At 48.9% G+C, this 16,019-nt stretch overlaps 1 protein-coding gene across 2 annotated transcripts; it reads left to right on the top strand.

Moving 5' to 3' along the window:
- The first annotated feature begins 336 nt into the window (after window positions 1-336).
- On the top strand, window positions 337-13,748 carry SMIM20 (small integral membrane protein 20). Of its 2 annotated transcripts, XM_007521398.3 has the most exons (3): window positions 346-584; window positions 11,626-11,682; window positions 13,091-13,748. In XM_007521398.3, exons 1-3 carry the CDS (start codon window positions 476-478, stop codon window positions 13,126-13,128), a joined length of 204 nt encoding a protein of 67 aa, XP_007521460.1. In that variant the 5' UTR covers window positions 346-475; the 3' UTR covers window positions 13,129-13,748. The 2 variants fall into 2 exon arrangements, with proteins under 2 accessions (XP_060044237.1, XP_007521460.1); XM_060188254.1 differs by lacking the exons at window positions 11,626-11,682; window positions 13,091-13,748 and adding an exon at window positions 10,964-11,261 and having other exon boundaries at window positions 337-584.
- Window positions 13,749-16,019: the final 2,271 nt, after the last annotated feature.

Genomic DNA, 16,019 nt, shown 5'->3' with positions numbered 1-16,019 from the left:
GGACCTAGGTGGGGGAGCAGAGTGTTACGTGGAAAACTAAAAAATGCTACACATGTAGTAACTACTGTATTTGACTGTTGACTGTAAACTATTAATCCCCCAATAAATGAAATTAAAAAAAAAAGAAAAGGACAAGTAGATGCAGCACAGAAAGATGAACCTCCACTCTTAAGTGGCTCTGCCAACTCTGGACCCCACCCACGCCAGGCCCCGCCCACAGTCCCATTCTGCCCTTGACCTCGCCCACTTTCAGGCCCCGCCCACACACCATCTTGCACCCTAGCCCCGCCCACACAGGCCCCGCCCCTCCTCTAGCCCCACCCACGTGCAGAACCCGCCTCCTGCCCCACCCCCCAAGGCCCGGAAGCGAAAGCCGGTCTGCTGCTTCCGTGCGGGGTCACGACCCGGGCGGCGGAGCTGGGACTCCGAGAGTTCTGGGGCCTCTCAGCGGGCCGGGTCGGTCCGGCCCGTCGCCATGTCTCGCAACCTACGTACTGCGCTCATTTTCGGCGGCTTCGTCTCGGTGATCGGCGCCGCCTTCTACCCCATCTACTTCCGGCCCCTCAGACTGCGGGAGGAGTACAGTGAGTGACCTCTGACCCCGCGCGGTGACCCGGCCCCGGCCCCCCTCCCCCTCCCGCCCGCCGCCAGCACGTGGGGCTCCGGCTCCCGGGGCGAGTCCTGGGCTGCGTGCAGCTGGGGGCCGCGGACGAGGGACCCGGCCTGCAGGGTCTCAGCGCACATTACTGCCCTCAAATGTCAGTTTCTCCAGCTTCCCGCGCACATAGTAGGTCAGCACGAAATACTGGTTCATGCTCCTTGTGGACGTTGACACTCGACTCTCGAGCTGTATCGGGTTAGGCTGAACTGCGGCGTTTGCATAGTGGGCGCTTTGAGGCCGGTGCCAGTGCCCATTTTACAGACGGAGAAACCGAGGCTCGGAGCGGTTATGTAACAGGCCCCAAGGTCCCACACCTAGTAAGTGATCCGGCAAATATTCCAGCCCAGGTCTGTCTCCAGAGCTTCTGCCACCTGTCACACTGCACAGGTGCACCCTGGGGTCCCCTCCTTCCCCTGAGCTTGCAGGTGTGTTAATTGTACTTCATTTCCGCCCCCAGAGATGCCTTTGGTAAGCGAAACCTAAACAGCGAGCCTGCGTCTTTGGAGTTTTTTTTTTATTTTTTTCCCTCACCTTTTTTTCCTTCTCTCTTCTCCCTCAGCCTTAGCCTGGGTTTTTTGTTTTCTCCTACCCATTCTCCCTCCATTTTTCCAAGTCTGGTCGCTCACCTGACGAACATCCTGGGAGTAATTTTCCTCCTTAATCACTCAAGTCCTATCACTCTAAAAGCCAAACTCCCCTTCCCTGAGACCTATGCCTCAGCAAGGATTAGCAGTCTGATACATCTGAAACCATCTGTCAGAGGGAAAATATTAGGCATTAGAGGCTCATTTTGTTCTCCAGGAAACCAGAATCGTCTTGAAGATGGAAGAGGGCCAGCCCTGCCCCCTTGAGAATATTAGCACAGGCTGAAAGCTTGGTAATTTGCAGGGAAAGCTCCCGTGTACATGCTGTCTGCCCATCACAAATGCCGCAACATTGGGTTTCCGGAGGCAGCGCCCGTTTAAGTACATACGCAGATTTCCTTGTAGCTTCTTTTCATCAGCCAAGATTGAAATGGCCTCTGTGCATTCGGCCTTGCAGCCGCCTGAAACCCTGTGTAATCTCCTTCCATCAGCTTTTCTTGCTGGATGTTTGCCTCTGGCGATTCTATTAAGCCTTTGAGAGTTGACCTTCCACACCAGGGGATCTGCTTTGGGTCCTCCCATTACAGCAGTGGAATGATGCTGTCACTTACCATTGGGGGGGGGGGTTGATTCTATCTGGATCTTTGTCACACCTAGGGATAGAGTGGGGATGTGTGAGCGTGTTACTGGTACATAGTAGGTAGAGGCTGGGAATGCCGCCAGAGCTGGCCCAGTCTGCGCTACACAGAACTAGCCAGCACACAGTGCAAATGCTGCCAAGCGTGAAACAGCCCGTGCTAGATCAGTTGGATGGTCCCGAGGTGTGAGGTGGTGTCCGTGGTCCCAACAACTACCTGGTAGGGCTACTTCAGAATCTCGGGGTGTCAGATCACACCTTCCCAGTAATTCTTTGCTTCATGTGACTCCCATCTTTGCATTTGGAACCAGAAAGCACTTTGCAGTTGCCTGTTTCTCTGCTTCCATTAACTCGGCCGGCCTACCTGCGTGAGGTAAACGATACTGGGTGTTTTGTTCTCACAACAGCCCTCTGGCAGCCACTGCGGGTCTGTCATCACCAGTGCCCTTGATGGCTCCACCTGGCACTTCTCTGCCTCTGAAGGGTGCAGCAGAAGAGGTCTCCTTGCCTTACTGGATGGGAACTGTAAGGTGATGGGTGCTTAACCTCCCAGAGCCTGGTCTGTTCCCTCATCTGTGACAGTGGAATTTGCAGGTTTGGGAGTGAGTGAGCTAAATGCAGTGGTGGGTGTGGAGAGACTGATCTCGTGTCCATAGGCCAGTTCTGTGCAGTGACACAGGGCGACTAAGGGAGGTGGACAAGCCCAGGGCTGGCTGACCTGGCTGGGAATTGATTGGGGCCCAGGCAGGGAAGACATCCCCCCACGAGGCTGGAACTGCTGCTCAATTCTGTAATCCAAGTAGCATTTATTTAGCCTCCGCTTCACTTTTTTTTTTTTTTTTTTTAAGGCTTTATTTATTATTGAGGGAAATAGGAAAGCAAGAAAGAGAACCAGACATCACTCATACATGCACTGCCAGGGATCGGATTCAGGACCTCATTTTAAGAGTCCAGTGTTTATCCACTGCACCCCCCCTTCCCTAGACCATCACTTCATCATCTTCTTCTTTTTAAGTATTTAATTAATTTATTTTTCGCTTAGAGATAGAGAGAAACAGCGAAAAGGGGGAGATAGAGATGGAGAAGTGGCTTCACTGCTTGTGAAGCTTACCCCCTACAGGTGGGGAGCAGGGGCTTGAACCCGGGTCGCTGAGCGTTGGAACACGTAGCTAATGTATTCGTGATGTATCTAGCCTCTTACATTTGACCTTTATTTGTCCTTCAGTTTTGTAACCAGGCCAAACTGGATTCCTAAAGTCTATTCTCATCATCTTTTGTTTTTTTTCTTCGTCTTCTTTCTTTTTGAAGTCTCTTTCTTTTTTTAAATTTCATTTTTCTTTGTTGTGCTTCCTCAAGTATTTCCACCATTTTTCCACCTTATTTTTTTGTGTTTTCTAGTCTTTTTTTTTTTCTGTACTTCCATCTTCTTCTTCCTTTCTGCCTTCAGAGCATCTTTATTTATGCCCCTCATCAGTTGGAAAGTTTTACATTCTGTCATTCTTCTGTGATTGCTGCTGAGACTTGGTGAGTATCTTCCCTTCCTGTGGAACATACTACCGCGATGGCAGAGCGCCTGCCTCCCTCCCCCACGCGTGGCGCTACCCCTGCCCTGCTTAGTGCTTACTCCCCAGAGCACTGAGTCCCTGGGTGTCTGGTGCCGTCCCTGTCACCCCTTGACCTGTGCTCTTCCCTTTCCCACCCTTCTTTCATCTCCCTTCTACTTTTGGCTTTCTCCATTCTTTTTTTTTTTTTTTTTAACTTTTTTGGATAGAAATAGTCAGAAATCGACAAGGAAGGGGGAGATAGAGAGACAGAGAGACACTTGCAGCCCTGTTTCACCACCCGTGAAGCTTTCCCCCCACCCCCATAGGTGGGGACTGGTGGTGGGGTTTGAACCCAGGTCCTTGCGCACTATAACGTGTGCACTCAACCAGTTGTGTCAGCCACCTGGCCCTGGTTTTCTCCATTCCTGAGATGCATCTGCCAATACTCCTTTGCTGAGGATTTGTGAAAATCCATTCTTGTCTGAAACGGCGAGCGCACGTCAGGTCTGCTGGTGGCTCTCCTGCCATTTGTTCTTTTCTTGCTCGCTTGGTTAAAATACTTCAGTGAATTCCCCAATGTCCTCAGAATCCAGCCAAGGCAAGATCATGAAGGTATTTTCATGACAGAGCAAGATGATCAGATTTATTCTTTTTTTTTTTCCTTTAAAGGTGTTGTTTTTTTTTTTCCTCCAGGGTTATTGCTGGGCTCGGTGCCTGCACCATGAATCCACTGCTCCTGGAGGCCACTTCCCCCCCTTTTGTTGCCCTTGTCGTTGTAGCCTCGTTGTGGTTATTATTATTGTCATTGTTAATCCGTTCGTTGTTGGATAGGACAGAGAGAAATGGAGAGAGGAGGGGAAGACAGAGAGGGGGAGAGAAAGATAGACACCTGCAGACCTGCTTCACCGCCTGTGAAGTGACTCCCTTGCAGGTGGGGAGCCGGGGGCTCGAACTGGGATCCTTACGCCAGTCCGTGCGCTTTGCACCACATGTGCTCAACCCACTGTGCCACCACCCGACCCCCAAGTTGTTATTTTTTTAAGAGGGAGACTGTCATATGTGGTGTCAGGAATCAAAACTGGGTCCCTCAGGCTTTACCCCTGAGCCACCTCCCTGACTGCTGGGTCACATTCACACTTCCCAGGCATCACCGAGTGACAGGGAAGAACGGACTGGAAGGGTCCAGACTGGGCACAGGAAGCCGTGTTTCCTTTTTGTGACTTCAGGGCGAGGTGTCTTTCAGCCCAGCAGAGCAGTGATTATGGAACCAGAGAGAGAAAGATTGCATTCTCGAGGGGGCTGTGAGCGATTAGCCAAGGATGAGGGAGGGAGAGAGAGGAGACGGGTACCCTGCTTCTTGACTGGTGGCTGAGGAGCCCTGGAAGGCTTGTGGGGCGAGAGGGTGAGGGGCTTCCATGGGGCACAGATTGTGTTCCGGCCTCCCAGGATGAGCTTAGAGCTTTCCCCAGGGCCCTAGGCTCTGCCTGTCTGGGGCCGAGACGGAGCCAGCCCCACTGCATTCGATGATGACAACCAGAGGCGCTTCAACAGGGAAGGCATTCCCAGGCTGTGTTCCGAGGTCGAAAAAGACCAGCTGGGCCAGTGCTTGAAGGTCTGAGTGGGCAGTCAGGAACAGGACTCTCAGGACAGGAGAACCAAGGTCAGAGGAGGCTGCAGGCACCAGGTCTTCGTGAAAGGGGGGAGTTTGTGGGCGGGTGCAGCCAGCAGGGCTAAGCCACTCGGAGGAGACAGTGCAAGGAGAAGTGGAAATACTCAGGGACGGAGAGATGGATCACCAGGGAGGATGCCTGCCTTGCGGTGAGTGCGGCCCCAGGTTTGAGTCCTGGTAGCCCATGGGAGTTGTTACAGTGCTGGAGGGAGCTTTGGTGCGGTGGTTTCTGCCTCTGTCTCTGAATGAAAAGGTGGCCAGGAACAGTGAAATCATGCATGCCCAAGGCCCTGGAAAAGAGAGGAGGAAAAGAACCCACTGAATCCAGCCAACAGGATTGTAAAGCCCATCGGTTGCCTTGCTAGGAATGCTTCCAGTGGTTTTGGGCAGTGGGAAGAGCAGAGAGCCGTGGGTTAGTTGCCTAGTCCACGGGGTCAGTAGTACAGTTTACCATAAGCAGCTTGGAGTTGGGGTGCTGACTCCCCCCCACATATACAGTTGAGAATCTTTGTGTTTTATTTATTTATCGACTCCAGGTTATCGTTGGGGTTCAGTGCCAGCACTGCAAATCCATTTCTCCCGGCAGCCATTTTTTCCCATTTAAATATATATTTTTTAATTGAATAGAAAAGAGAGAAATTGAGAGGGGTGGAAGAGGTAAAGAGGGAGAGAGAGGGGCCAGTTGGTGGCGCACCTGGTTGAGCACACATGTTACAGTGTGTAAGGATGTGGGTTGAAGCCCCCAGTCCCCACCTGCAGGGGGAAAACTTCATGAGTGATGAAGCAGGATTGCAGGTGTCTCTCTGGCTCTCTCCCCCTCCGTCTTGATTTCTGGCTGTCTTTGTCCAATAAATAATGAATAAATAATATTAAAAAAGAGATTGTCAGAGAGACACCTACAGACCTGCTTCGCATGTTATGAGGCATCCCCTCTGCAGATGGGGAGCCGGGGGCTTGAACCCAGATCCTTGCTTGGGATCTTGCACTTAGTACTATGTGCGCTTAATTGGGTATGCCACTGCCTAGCCCTCGTTTGTTTTAGAGGGAGAGACTGAGACCACAGCATACGTTTTCCCAGCCCCACACTAAAAACTGATTTCAGTTAATAGCACACATTTTTAGGCAACCTGCAGAATAAGAGAGAGATCGTTGTCTGCAAGCCTGTTCATCTTTAATGAGACGTGCATGTGCAGTAAGTCAGGGCTTTGCCAAAAAAGTCTGGGCTCATTCAGCCCCTTTATTTAGGTGACTTGTGCAAGGTCACTTAGCACAGTAATTGCTGAGTGACACTGGCCCCCAGCTCTCCTGACCTTGCTCAGTGCTCAGTGAAGCCTTGGCCTCTTGGGTCTTTAAGATGACAAGGAGCGAGGAGCTGCAAGGCCTGGGTTCTCCTGTGCCCAGTCCTGTTGCCTTTTTCTGCTGGACTGTGATGGTCTGAAAGTGTCACAGAGAGGCAGCACCAGCTTTCAGGAGAGCGCTCAACGTCCTTCTTGCCTTAGAAGGACAGACTTACATACCAGCTGCTGATCAGAGAGAGACTGAATATTGTTTTTCCTTTTCCCTCCCTCCCCCTCCCCCTCTTCCTTCCCCTCCCCCACTGCCAGGAGCCGTGGATTCGGAGTTCTGGCACTGAGTGGAGAGCCCCAGCACTGCCCTGGTGGTGGGGAAGAGAGAGAGAGCAGGAGATCGAGCCAGCCATCTGCAACATTGCTCTACTGTTTGTTCAGCTTCCCTTGTAGATAGGGACCTGAGGCTTGAACCCAAGTCCTCTGCATGGTTATAATATGTGTGCGCTACCAGGCGAGCCACCACCTGTCCGTCCCTGTGTTTGCTGTTTTTAAAGAAGCTATTTGAAAGTGGCATTTGCGATAGAGTGCCCACGTGACCATGCGCAAGGGCCCTGGTTCAAGCCCCTGGTCCCCATCTGCAGGGGGAAAGCGTCATGAGTGGTGAAGCAGGGCTGCAGGAGTCTCTCTCTCTATCTATCCTTCCCTCTCACGTTCTGTCTGTCAATAATGATGATGATGATGGAACCAGGGACTTGTATTGTTAAAAAAAGTTTAAAAGACATTTGAGGCAGTCATCAAGGAGCAGTCACAGTGTGGGTAGACTTCCTTAGGCTTTAAATCAAGCAGACAGACAAAATAATGCATAGTACAGTAACTTTTTGTACGCCTTTCAACTAGTTTTACCAGTTGTTAACTTTTTGTCCCTTTTGTTGCCTTTGTTGTTTTTACTGTTGTAGTTATTTATTGTTGTTATTATTGATGCCATCGTTGTTGGATAGGACAGAGAGAAATGGAGAGAAGGGGAGAGAAAGATACCTGCAGACTTGCTTCACTGCCTGTGAAGTGACTCCCTGCAAGTGGGGAGCTGGGGGCTCGAACCGGGATCCTTACGCCTGTCCTTGGGCTTCGCGCCACCTGCTGTGCTACCGCCCTGCCCCCAGTTGTTAACTTTATATCCTATCTGCTTTTTCTCCCTACATAGACTTTATGCTATAGAACTGTGCATAATACAGATAGATACACATGCATAGTAATTTATACCTAGTATAATCGCTACTATTATTTTACTGAACCCAGAGAGTAAATTGAAGTTTTCATTCCTAAACACTTGCCTGTCTTTCAGAAGAACAGGACCTTTCTCTTACATAATCACATTATTATCACCTCAGGTGATATTGACATAATGCTGTAAACCCAGAGGTTGCCACTGATGGCTTTTCTTTTCACTGTTTGTTGCAGGAGGAGACTGGGGTGGGCTGGGGGTGCCTTGGTCTCACTGGGCAGAGGCCTCTGGGCCCCATGCTTCACCTGAGTTTAGGTTTCTCCTTGCTGGTCTTGGTATTCTTGAAACTCATCCTCGGAGCAGTTGGAAAATGGCTGGGGAGGGGCTGCCACTCGGGTATACAGATTCCACTTGAGCTGGGAATGTGAACTAAAAGTTCAGGTCACAGTACAGCCTTGTCACAGTACAGCCTGGTCACAGTGCAGCCTGGTCACAATACAGCCTGGTCACACTACAGTCTGGTCACAGTATAGTCTCGACACAGTCCAGTCTGGTCACAGTACAGTCTCCACACAGTACAGCCTGGTCACAGTACAGTCTGGTCACAGTACAGACTGGTCACAGTACAGCCTGGTCACAGTACAGCCTGGTCACAGTACAGCCTGGTCACAGTGCAGCCTGGTCACAGTACAGCCTGGTCACAGTACAGCCTGGTCACAGTACAGTCGTCTGGTCACAGTACAGCCTGGTCACAGTACAGCCTGGTCACAGTACAGCCTGGTCACAGTACAGTCGTCTGGTCACAGTACAGTCTGGTCACAGTACAGTCTCGACACAGTACAGTCTGGTCACAGTAAAGTCTCGACACGGTACAGTCTGGTCACAGTAAAGTCTGGTCACAGTATAGTCTCGAAACAGTATGGCCATTTGCATGCACAGATATCCTTTCATTTTCAGAGACTTACAAGGATATCTAACTAGAGTCTTTTCTGATTAGTGAGTCCAGTGTTGCTTCTACCATACAAAAGACAAGCCCCTCTACTGGGAGGTATAGGTTTTTATTTTTTTTTTTAATAGTGAACCTTGGCCCTGTGAGTAGAGTTAAGCCGCCTCAATTAAAACTATAAATCAAACCCCTGCCTAGCACCAGGGGGCAGAGTTGGGTTTGCAGAGCCACCAGAGTGGGGGGTGGGGGGTGGGGGAGCTTCTCCAACTCCAGGCCCAGAGTCACATAATTTGCTTTGTAATCATTCCACCGCTCCCTCCTCCCCTCAGAAAAGTCAGTAATTAGCTTCTCCCAGTGCGATGAGAGAAGCCCTCTCCCTGACTTCCACCATGCCCTTTCCCCAAGGTTTGTAGACATTTGTGATTTCTCTAATGATGATGGCAAAAGAACAGCCTGTTGTCAGCCTCATCAAGATGTACTTGTGAAACCCCCAGAGACCAGGTTTGTTTTTCCTTCTAGTCTGTTCCGCAGTCACAAACAGTGTCCTTTGTGTCATATCATGAATTCCTATAAGGCGACTTTGGCCTTAGCGCATTGATAAAACATTAATGGATTAAAGAATTCCGGGGGGGGGGGGGTGTAGATAGGATGCTGATACCCAGTGATCATAGGGTAGGAACGGGTTCAGCAAGTCTGTTTAAGTTGCCTGTCTGTGCCCCCCCCCCCAAAAAAAAAAGGAAAAAAAAAGTGGTTGCATAAGGACAAGGATTATAAAGAAATTATGGTCTGTTTAAAAGAAATCCTCAGCCTCTTCCCAGCCTCATTAGCAATTAGCAGGAAAGTGTGAAGACAGGGATATGCCTTTCTCCCCAGTTGCTTCTTCATGGCATCAGAAGAGGCCAGAACACAACCAAGGCCTCAGTGCTGACCACCAAAGGCAGTGGCCTTTCTCTTGGGGCAGCCTGCCAGCTTCCTTGGCTCCCAAGTACCTCAGAGAATGTGTTTGGGACACCAGCATACCTACTTTTTAAAAAAATTTTAATGTTTATTTCCTTTTGTTGCCCTTGTTTTATTGGTGTAGTTATTATTGTTGTTATTGATGTCGTTGTTGTTGGATAGGACAGAGCGAAATGGAGAGAGGAGGGGAAGACAGAGAGACACCTGCAGACCTGTGTCACCACCTATGAAGCGACTCCCCTGCAGGTGGGGAGCCGGGGGCTCGAACTGGGATCTTTATGCTGGTCCTTGCGCTTAACCCGCTGCGCTACCGCCTGACTCCCACCTGCTTTCTTAAGTCCACATGAAGGTCTAGAAAGCTTTCTGCAATTAGTATTTATTCCTTCTTTAAAAATTCATCTCTATTAGGATACCAGAGAATAGCTCTTTTAGGTCTGGGAATTCTGTTTCTTTTCTTGGTACCATCAACGACCAGTTAGCACATCTAAGACGTATCCGTACTTTGAGTTTTATGTGTAGACAATGCACTAGGGCTCAATGCTGCGGGAACCTCATGTCACAGGAAGTGAGGTCAGCCCTCATGCTCAGGTGTGAGGCCCACAATTGTCCTCTCAACAGGAGGCAGTATTTTGGCCTATCTTGGGCCAAAGGGTCCTGGTCACTGTTTCACCTGCTACTTTTCTGGGCTGCATTTTGCTCTGTCTTTGGTCTCTCTTCAGATTTGGGTATCAGGAGCCCCGTACCCCTACTGCCCAGTGTTGTCTTTGCCAAAGCCAAACTTAGCATCGATGAAGCTATCAGGTCCGTCACTTTGGATTGCCTGCCTGCCTGCCACGTCGCTGGAGGAGCAGGGTCAAACCTCTGCTGTTGTTAAAAATTTTCGGCGGCTCCAGCTGGCCGGGCGGGCTAGCTTCACGGGCGGGTAACAGAGATGCGGAGACAACGGCTGGGCAGGGCAGCTGTATTTCTTTATTCAGGAACAACGATTCATAAACTAAGACAAACTAATCACCAAACAGAACTCTGCTGTCTCTTTGCGGCGGCGCAAGCACTCTCTCTTACTCTCGAACCCAGGAACTCTCCAACTCTGGGACTGTCTAACTCTGGCGGGGTTCCTAGGGGCGGGGCCAAGCGGGCCCGCGAAATTAACAGGACTGATCCAATTCTCTTGGCGGGGGAGAACTAGAACCCAATGTAAAGCTTTGAACTTTCTGCTGGTGCAGCTTTACGAAAACCACGACAACGACCCAGTATGAAACAAGAGCTCACTTAGTGTGGGTGTAGAGCAGTGCCGTCAGCCTGATTAAGACAGGTCTAATGACACCACGTAATGACTGTCACGCAGCAGTCAACGTCCTCTGGCGCTGGCTCCCACCCAGTCTTGCTCCTCGACACAAAGCCACCTCCACTTGTTTGTCAAGAGACTTCAAAATAACAAGTCTTTGTTTTCACAGACCTTGGGCTTGTTCTAAACCACTTTAGAGAGATGTGCTGGAGTGCTCGAAGCCCACAGACATAAAATGCCCAATTTCTTCTGTTGCACCAGAGAGTACCGAGCGCCAAGCACCAAGCCGGCTGTAGCTAAAATGCGCTTCCTAATTGGCACAGCACCTGCAATCAATTAGGGAAGCTTCAATTATCCAAACCCAAGCCACCCACCCAAAGATTCATTTTCCGCTCTATTTCCTATCAAAAACATAGCATATTTAGCTCTGGGTCGAGTCCCTCAACAGGGTACATTTCAGACACCATCGCTTTCTCATTAGCTGTGCTTGTGCCTGCCTGCCTGCCTGCCTGCCGACTTCCTCTCATGAGGCCACACCTACCACTGTTCCCAAAATGCTGAGATCGGCCAGAAAAGATGTCAATGGGGGAGCTTTTCTTCTGCATAAGGGAAATTGTACAATTGGTTTTTTTTTTTTTTTTTTGCCTGATAGGATCTCACTCATTTCCATCATCTAAAAGCCCGGAAGTGACGGCCTCTCTGAATGTAGTGCCTCTCAGATGCACTTTTCTTATTGTCCCAAGTCACTGTCCCATGTAAACACAGAGCCCCCTTCCCTTGCTGAAAATCAGGTTTTTTTTTTTTTTTTTTTTTTTCTGTTGTGTTTTACAGAGAAGGAACAAGCCATAAATCGAGCTGGCATCATTCAAGAACACGTGCAGCCACCAGGTAAACTTGGAAAACAAAACAAGGTCTCCTCTGTCCTGGGGTGTATGTGTGTGTGTGTGTGTGTGTGTCCTCTGTCCTGGGGTGTGTGTGTGTGTGTGTGTGTGTGTGTGTGTGTTGGGGGTAGGGGTAGTGTATTTGAAGTTTGTGAGACCAGACTGGGGATTTCCTATTTATTTCTCAGCTGTTGCCATTTTAGAGTGGCCACCCCAAGACTTCATCTTCATTGTTTAATTAATACTTGGGATTTGCCTCCAGGATAGTTTTGTGTATGTGCATGGTCCTCTCTGGCATTTGATAAGTGGGCATAAGCATGTCACAAGCATGCAATAAACTATGAAGTGTGAATAGCTGTTTTGTAGATTAACTTACCAAGCACTTCTTTAAACACTTCCCTCCTGGGGAAATACTTTTTACCGCTGAGCAGCTTTTCACTGACGCAGGGATTCTGCTTTATCCAGTCCCTTTGTGGCTGAATGGGTAGGTACTTAAAGATGATATACGTTGGTCGAGAATAAGAGCTCTCCAGCTTATTAGCCTTATAGTCTGTGGCAGCACTTAAAAAACTTCTTAGGGGTTGGCTGGTGGCACACCTGGTTGAGTGCACATGTTACAATGTGCAAAGACTCGGGTTTAGTAGTGAATCAGTGCTGCAGGTGTCTGTCTTTCTCTTTCTCTCTCTTTCTCCCCTTCCTTCTTTATTTCTGGCTGCCTCTACTCAATAAATAAAGATAATTTAAAAAATATATTTAACATGGGAGTTGGGCGGTAACACAGCAGGTTAAGCGAACGTGGCGCAATGCGCAGGGACCGTCGTAAGGATCCCAGTCCGAGCCCCCGGCTCCCCACCTGCAGGGGAGTCGCTTCACAGGTGGTGAAGCAGGTCTGCAGGTGTCTCTCTTGTTCTCCCCCTCTCTGTTTTCCCCTCCTCTCTCCAACAACGATGACATCAATTACAACAATAATAACTACAACAATAAAAAAAAGAGCAACAAAAGGGAAAATAAATAAATATAAAAAATTTAAATTTAAAAAATATATAGCATAACCAGCTACATTTCTTCCTGTTGTGCGATAATTTTCTTCTAAACATTATTAATGAGTATCACTCATACACATGATACCGGGGATCGAACTTGGGACCACATGCTTGCTAGTCCAGCACTCTAGCTGCTTTACTACTTCCTAGGCCTTAAATCTATCAGTAGCTACTTTTGAGCCCTTTAAGTGTCATGCCTGCCATACTCCTGCGCTGCTCTTCTGCAGGGTCCCGGCAGTGTGCCAGCACTCTCTCCAGTGACATGTCCACCCCACAATTCAATCCTGATGCCATTGTGCTTGGGGGGCTGGAGGAAGTGGCCGGAAGTTTTAAGAAACCAGCCCTGTTTGTTGTTCCTCTTTCTTGCTGTAGGGTTAAAAGTGTGGTCCGATCCATTTGGCAGGAAATGAGCAGCCTGTCATCAACTCTGGATTAATACAAGTGGACAGCGCCATGTTTCTGATTCTGCCGCAAGTCCAGGAAACCACCGAATGGTAGAACTGTCGCTGGAGAAGGAAACGCTGTCCTGCCAGCAGTGAGAGTCCTGGGCAGTGTGATCAATAGTTCTCTTCCTCTAGCCTAAAAGGAGCCCGGAACAGCCCTTATTGTTAGCAAGGCCTTCTCCATCCAGCTTACTTTCTAAAAACAAACAAACAAACAAACAAAATGACAGCGTCTCCCTCAGCTGTGTGTGCAGGAGAGATCCTTAGCCCCGACTCTTTACGCGGCCAAGCTGGGATGGTGGGCAGACAGCCCATGGACTCTCAGACAGCCATACCGGTTCTGCCATCTCTTAGCAAAGACATTTCAGTGAACATCGCCTCGCCTTTAAGCGTTCAAGTTGATAATATCCTTTGAAGATAGCAGGCCCCGGCCTTTAAGGAATTAACTGCACTATTGAAAGCTTCTCGTTATTAGAGAGAGCCCTGCATCAAGCAGAGCCCAGCTACATGGTGGGGGGTGTGCGAAGCAGGAATCAAGTTGAATCGGCATGGAAATCTGTTCATTAAATTGACTGTTTTTTCTCTCACAGCAGTGTGCTGAGGTTGGTTTTGTTGTTGTTGTTTTTTTTTTTTAATTCATCTTTATGAGCTCATTAAATCACATCAAGTTCAGTTATTTGAATAGGTATTGGCATGGTGCCTGCCAGTTGGCGTACAAGTAGAAAGTTGAAAGGTGAACAGCAAAATGTTGAGACAGGTATTCAGCACATGCTGATCCTCTCCCAGGCTCTACCCCCGCACTGGGTGCTGGGAAGGTCAGCATGGAGACATTGACTTGTGTCTCTGCTCTACGTAGGCCTTTCCTGGGCTCTCTGCTTTTACAAAGCCAACCTCTCTCACTGTAGATTTCCCATAGTGCCTTGCATATCACTGTAGACACTTTCTACGAACTGCCCAATGATACCATTTGCTTGTTTATTTAGCACTGCTCAGCTCTGGCTTGTGGTGGTGCTGGGGACTGAACCTGGGACCTCTGATACCTGAGGCCTGGAAGGCATTCTGCATAAGCATTCTGCTATCTCCTCAGCCCTCGAGGATGCCATTTTATGATAGACTGGGAATGTACTTAACAGAAAATCTAGCCCAGTTATGTATCAAAGATCAGTAGTTCCGAAACCAAACTCACCCTGTGTGGATGGCCTTGCCGAGCATTAAGTTGACCGTTAGTTAACACCTGAGTGAAAGAAGTTGACTTTGTTGGGATCCACCTGACCATGATTTCACTTGGATGGGGGGGGGGGAGGGGGCGGCGGGGTGGTAGGGATGGGATGGGAGTGGGATGTTGTTCATCTTTGAGTCAGACTTTCGGTGGGTGCTTAATGGAGATTCCTTCCTGACTACGGCAGGTGCTTGTGCCATCTGTTTTGGAAGACATCCAGGCAAGAACTTCATCTTTCTGCCTGATGTGACTCATCGTGCTGTGTTTCCCAGGTGGCCTGGCCTTGACACTGCCGCCAGCTCATCTGGGAGGTCAAAGGGCTCTGTTGGTAGCTGCCGTTACCTTCATAAAGGGCCTCACTCCAGGCTGGCAGAGGTGTGGCATCTGACTCTGGGCGGTGGCCCCCACTCTACAGAACCTGGTTGATGACTGAATGATTGAGGGCCATGCATTTCACCTGCCTTCCGGGTGGCAGTGAGAGGGCTAAGGATATTGGTGAAGTACAGTGAAGCAACCCAGAGTTCAGGTTCTTTGGTAACTTCTAATCTGATGATTTTCAAGAGACACCTGACACTCCCTAAGTGTTTTTGCTCCATATGCACTAATGTCTGGGATTTCCATCACAGAGCACTTTCCTTGCCTTTTTAAAAAAAAGTATTTATTTACTTTTGTTGCCCTTGTCTTATTGTTGTAGTTATTATTGATGTTATTGTTGGATAGGACAGAGAGAAATTGAGAGAGGAGGGGAAGACGGGGAGAGAAAGATACCTGAAGACCTGCTTCACCGCTTGTGAAGCGACTCCCCAGCAGGTGGGGAGCTGAGGGCTTGAGTCAAGATCCTTATGCTGGTCCTTGGGCTTCGCACCACGTGCACTTAACCTGCTGTGCTACTGCCCGACTCCCCCCTTTTCCTTGCTTTTTAAAAAGTATTTTATTTATCTTATTATTTTAATGAGAGCGAGTGAGAGACAGATACCAGAACATACTCAGCTCTATCTTATGGTAGTATTGGAGACTGAACCTGGGACCTCAGAGCCTCAGGCTTGAAACATGTTTGCATAGCCATTATGCTATCTCCTCAGTGCACACAACACTTTTCACAGATACACTTTCTAAAGCCAGTGGTCAGCAACTTCCTTTTGAAAGGAATATTATTTTTTTAAAAAAAAATTATTTCCTTTTTTATTGTCCTTGTTTTTATTGTTGTTGTTGTTATTGTTGTTACTGATGTTGTTGTTGTTGGATAGGACAGAAAAATCTAGAGAGGAGGGGAGAGAAGATAGACACCTTCAGACCTGCTTCACCGCCTGTGAAGCAACTCCCCTGCAGGTGGGGAGTCGGGGGCTGGAACCGGGATCCTCATGCCAGTCCTTGTGCTTTGCGCCACGTGCGCTTATCCCACTGCGCTACCGCCCAACCTCCCTGAAAGGAATGTTCTTGTAGGTCTCTGGTTCTACAGCTTTTTGGTCTCAGGACTGTGTGTCCTTAAAAACTTGAAAATTACAGTGTCTTTCTTGTCAGTGTGTATTGTGCATTGGGAATTAAAATAAGTAAAAAAAAAAAAAAGTTTTAAGATCTGTTACTTACTAAGAAATGGTATGAAAGAGAAAAGCTTTGCTATGTGCAGAGCTAGAGGTTG

This window comes from Erinaceus europaeus, chromosome 3, assembly GCF_950295315.1.
Source record: "Erinaceus europaeus chromosome 3, mEriEur2.1, whole genome shotgun sequence".
NCBI lineage: Eukaryota > Metazoa > Chordata > Mammalia > Eulipotyphla > Erinaceidae > Erinaceus > Erinaceus europaeus.
Note: the sequence above shows the minus strand (reverse complement) of the source record. Positions and strands in the feature narration are given on the sequence as shown.

What these genes read in the sequence shown, in the direction of transcription:
- SMIM20 (XM_007521398.3), top strand. Translation starts at nt 476, where the DNA reads ATGTCTCGCAACCTACGTACTGCGCTCATTTTCGGCGGCTTCGTCTCG. An exon ending in CAGACTGCGGGAGGAGTACA is followed by an intron (nt 585 to 11,625) that starts GTGAGTGACCTC and finishes TGTGTTTTACAG; the next exon opens with AGAAGGAACAAGCCATAAAT. An exon ending in AGAACACGTGCAGCCACCAG is followed by an intron (nt 11,683 to 13,090) that starts GTAAACTTGGAA and finishes TTCTTGCTGTAG; the next exon opens with GGTTAAAAGTGTGGTCCGAT.